Below are 4,422 nucleotides of genomic sequence, written 5' to 3'. Positions count from 1 at the left end.
CACAGTTACTTTTTATTGTTTTATTCTTTATTACTAAAATATTTCTTGAATACTGTTAGCATGCTGACGCAGCTTTTACCTCTGGATTTTCTTGGCTTATATTTTATGTTATGTATGGAGACATTTGAATGAAGTTTAGTAATTTATTACGTGATCATTTGCAGTGGATTACAAATATCAAAAATGTCAACCTGCACTTTGAGGAAACATTAAGTTTAGTGTTAAAAAAAAAAAAAAGAGAACAATACCGAAATTCCCAGGAGTTGGCAAATAAGTCAGATTACTGGTTTGGTGCAGGAACATGTCACATCTACGTTAGAGCGTGATGTGCAGGGGGTTATATGTAATTGTATGATTGGGAAGTATATGAGGATATATATTCATATACGTGTTGAGTGTGAGAAAAAGCGTGTTTATATATATATCTACTATGTGTGATTGAGTGCATATGCATTTGAGTGCATATGCATTTGAGTGCATATGCATTTGAGTGCATATGCATTTGAATGTGGGATGCACCTGAGCAAGGTTGTAAGCATGTGTATGTGTACATGATTATATACTTGAACATGTGCATGTAGAGTGTTTGTGGGTGTATATCTGTGTGTTGGTGGGTATTCGTATGAGAATATTGATGTATATGTATTTCCATTGAATATGTAATGTAAATACTGAGATGATGCTGTGGTCTAAATGTTGGTCTAAAAGAATGGTCTGCAAAAGCAGATGAGTGCTGGTCTGCAGTTGTTTACAACTTTTTGTCTTGGGTCAATTTGGTTTACGTTTGAAGTTATTCTGACAACGTTTTCTTTTTTGACATATTGCTTATGGACGATTACATTTCTTAATGTGTTCTATTTCCAAAGCAGCTTGTGTGTAATTGGAGACAGATTTAGCTGCTATTTCTAGCAGGTCGAGTAATTCTTTACAAACGTTGGAGCTAAGTATGTCATAGGTTTTCTTCAAAGTCTTGTAATATTTACAATTAATCTTGGAGAAAGTATAATTACAAATATACTTGCTAGCACTTAATCTTGATACCGAATTAAATCGTCAACAAGTAAACTTTTCATTAGTGCTTGACTATATCCCAATATTTCCTCAACTTACCAAAATATTAGCTCGCCTTACATTAACGTTACCTTACCTGACCCTAGCATTGTATCATCTAGCTTTGATATTACCCCATCATCAATATCTCTTCATATCATCCCAACATGACTTCATCGTATCCCTGTTTCACTTCACGCCAATATCACCCAGTCTTGTAGTATTACTTCACTTCTCGTGCGTGTCTCCTCATCTTTCCTCCGTATCATCTCATCTTACTATGCATCACCTCACCTTATTCCACTATTACCCCTACTTTGTTCAGTATCACCTAACCTTACCCCAGTATAATCTCAATCTGTATCGTCCCTTAATTTATTCCTATATTTGATTTATCTGCATGTGACCTCACTTTAGCCGAGTGTTACCTCCCTTCCCTTAAAATTTCTTCAGCTTAACCCTATATCTATAGTAATAAACTAACCAATGACAAAATCTTCAAGGGAGTAGGTTGACCTGCTACAAATAGCAACCAAATGTCCTTTAAATCATATTCTTATATTGTAAAATAGGAATGAATACATTGGATAATATAGGCGAATATGCACAATGCTTTTAAAAGGCGGAGTGGTAACAAATGGTAAACTTTTAATCTTCGATCAGAGCCGATATGTGGGCTGCACAATATAGCATAATATTCATTTTTTTTTGCTTTTCTTCCCAATGGAAAGAAGTGTCACAAGAAGAGAACCATTTCTGAAGAGCCGTTTTATCAGATGACTATTTTTTTTTTCTTTACCCCGATAAACCATACTGGATAGAAGCGCTATTTTCCAAACAAAAAATTTTCTCAAGTTTAAAGCTACTTGCCGTCTCATATTTCACTGTTCAATATAACATGCATATATATATATATATATATATATATATATGTGTATATGTGTATGTGTGTGTATATATTTATTAATATATATATATATGTATGTGTATGTGTGTGTATATATTTATTAATATATATATATATGTATGTATATGCATGTGTATACATATATATGTACATATATACGTATATATATGTGTGTGTGTTTGAAATCAATTACACGTACATAGCATGGCATACATGATGTAAAAGTTTGTTTTATAGCCTTGTAGGTCTGGGTTAAAAAAAAAGAACTGTAGATATTCCTTTGTAAATATGAATAGGTTTCTGCATTTTTTCAGTTTGCATAGAAACTATCAGAAGTCTCTTTCAGACCTGTTATCGTTCACTGCTATGAGTCCGATACAAGTAAATCTTAGCAATTCATTTACCGACGTAAAAATTGAGTTCTGTTCCCTTACATGTATTTAGATTCTAAATTTACATTTCAAATCAATGCACATCTTAGGTCTTCACAACTTTTAGTTTCACTAAACCATAACAAAAAAAAAAGAAAGAAGAAATCCGAAGGGCAATAAATAGAATTAGTTATTCTTGCTGTTCTTCTATTTCGTGCAGATCAATCAGCCATATAAAGATTCTTCTACTTGTACATATCGGTACAGTTGACTGGTTGTTATGTTTTGTTAAAATTAATAATAATTTGATTTCGAATAAAAAGCAGAAAAAGTTATTTCAAAATGGAAGTAGAACTGAAGAGGTTCTCGTGTCATTTCTTTATCTTACTATAATAGTATGTGTCTGTCCTGAAAACACTGTTGCTGGTGCTTTTTGAATGCATGTTTCTATAGCAGTATTTATTGTTGGTGTCGGTCGTCCTCATAAAAAAGCTATGATCACGAACTGATCCTTACTGAAACTACTCACAGCTAATGTTCTAAGGATATGTACGAGGGGATGCTGAAAAGTTCCTGGATTTAAGGGTATCACGAAAGGGTGGAGCTGTTACTTATACAAAGGAGGTAGGACAATTATTTAGGAGAAGATATGCAAAAGCCATGATGGAATACAATATATCTCCTGTTTTTGCAGATTTAACGGATGACGACAGCTTCTACAATGGAGTTTGGTAAAACTGAAGCATAGGCAGTCATGAAGTTATTATTATTAATATTTTTTTTCAAGGCAAAGCAGCAGCCAAAATTCATGGAGAAAAAAAAAGGAAATCTTGAAGGATTGCTCCTCTTCATACTCGAAAGTGAAAATCTGGGTGTCAATGATTCGGACTGGTCGTTTTGAGGTCTCAAACGAACCCCGGTTAGGACGGCTAGCTTCCACGTCCACAGAGGTCAAAGCCGGTTGTGCACGCCATGATTCTCGAGGATCGCCGGATTTCAGCTACAGCCATATCTGAGACTCTGGGGATCTCTTGCGAAAGAGTTGGCCACAACATCCACAACATTCTGGACGTGAAAAAACTTTCCGCAAAATGGGTGCCGAAATACTTGAACGCAGATCAGAAGCGCATCAGAATGACCATATTAAAGGCGAGTTTGGACCGGTTTGCAGCAGGAGAGGCTCGCTTAGTCATTATTTGGTTTCGTGATCACGATCCCCAAACCAAGCAGCAATCAATCGAGTGGCGCCACAACGATTTACCGCGTCCCAAGAAATTTTGGACCCAGAAGTCAGCTCAAAAGATTCTAGTTTCAATGTTCGAGGGCAAAAATGAAGTACGTCTCATAAAATACCAGCCAAAGAGTCGCACCATCAACATATAATACTACATGTCTCTGTTGAACGAACTACATGAAGCTTTGAAGCAGAATCGCTGTGGAAAGCTGAGCCGTGGTGTTTTGCTTTTGCAGGACAATGCACACAGCACATGAAACTACGCGACTTTGGTTTCGAATTGGTAGAACACCCACCTTTCGCAGCTGACTTGGCTCCCTTCCGACTATCACTTTTTTCCACAACTGAAGGAATCTCTAAAAGGAACGAAATTTCACTCCGATTCAGAAGTAATCGCTGCTACAGAAGCCTGGCTGGAGGACTACTGCAGCAAGCATGACCGTGTATACAAGTTGAGGTGAGGGCTGGATAGTACAGAATCCCATCGGATGGATAGTACAAAATGAATTATGTTATATATTTCCTTTTGCCTCACCGGCCCAAACTGGCTCCATCCAATGTAATTGACTCATAAAAATAAATGTTTTATGTAATCCTTTCAGAAGTTCTTTTGCTTAATATTTCAATCACAATAGGCGTAAAAATTAAGGCGCAGGAGTGGGTGTGTGGTAAGTAGCTTGCTTACCTACCACATGGCTCTGGGTTCAGTCCCACTGCGTGGTATCTTGGGCAAGTGTCTTCTAGTATAGTCTCGGGCCGACCAAAGCCTTGTGAGTGGATTTGGTGGACGGAAACTGAAAGAAGCCCGTCGTATATACATATATATATATATATATACGGGGGGGTGAGTGTGGGAGGTG

The 4,422-nt window shown here is 36.7% G+C and overlaps 1 protein-coding gene across 1 annotated transcript; it reads left to right on the top strand.

Moving 5' to 3' along the window:
• Positions 1 to 3,300: 3,300 nt before the first annotated feature.
• Positions 3,301 to 3,711, top strand: LOC106874276 (uncharacterized). Its single transcript, XM_014921946.1, has one exon. It carries the CDS (start codon positions 3,301 to 3,303, stop codon positions 3,709 to 3,711), a length of 411 nt encoding a protein of 136 aa, XP_014777432.1.
• The last annotated feature ends 711 nt before the right edge of the window (positions 3,712 to 4,422 follow it).

The sequence above is a fragment of the Octopus bimaculoides genome, chromosome 10 (assembly GCF_001194135.2).
Source record: "Octopus bimaculoides isolate UCB-OBI-ISO-001 chromosome 10, ASM119413v2, whole genome shotgun sequence".
Lineage (NCBI taxonomy): Eukaryota > Metazoa > Mollusca > Cephalopoda > Octopoda > Octopodidae > Octopus > Octopus bimaculoides.
This window is presented reverse-complemented; position numbering and strand designations above follow the sequence as displayed.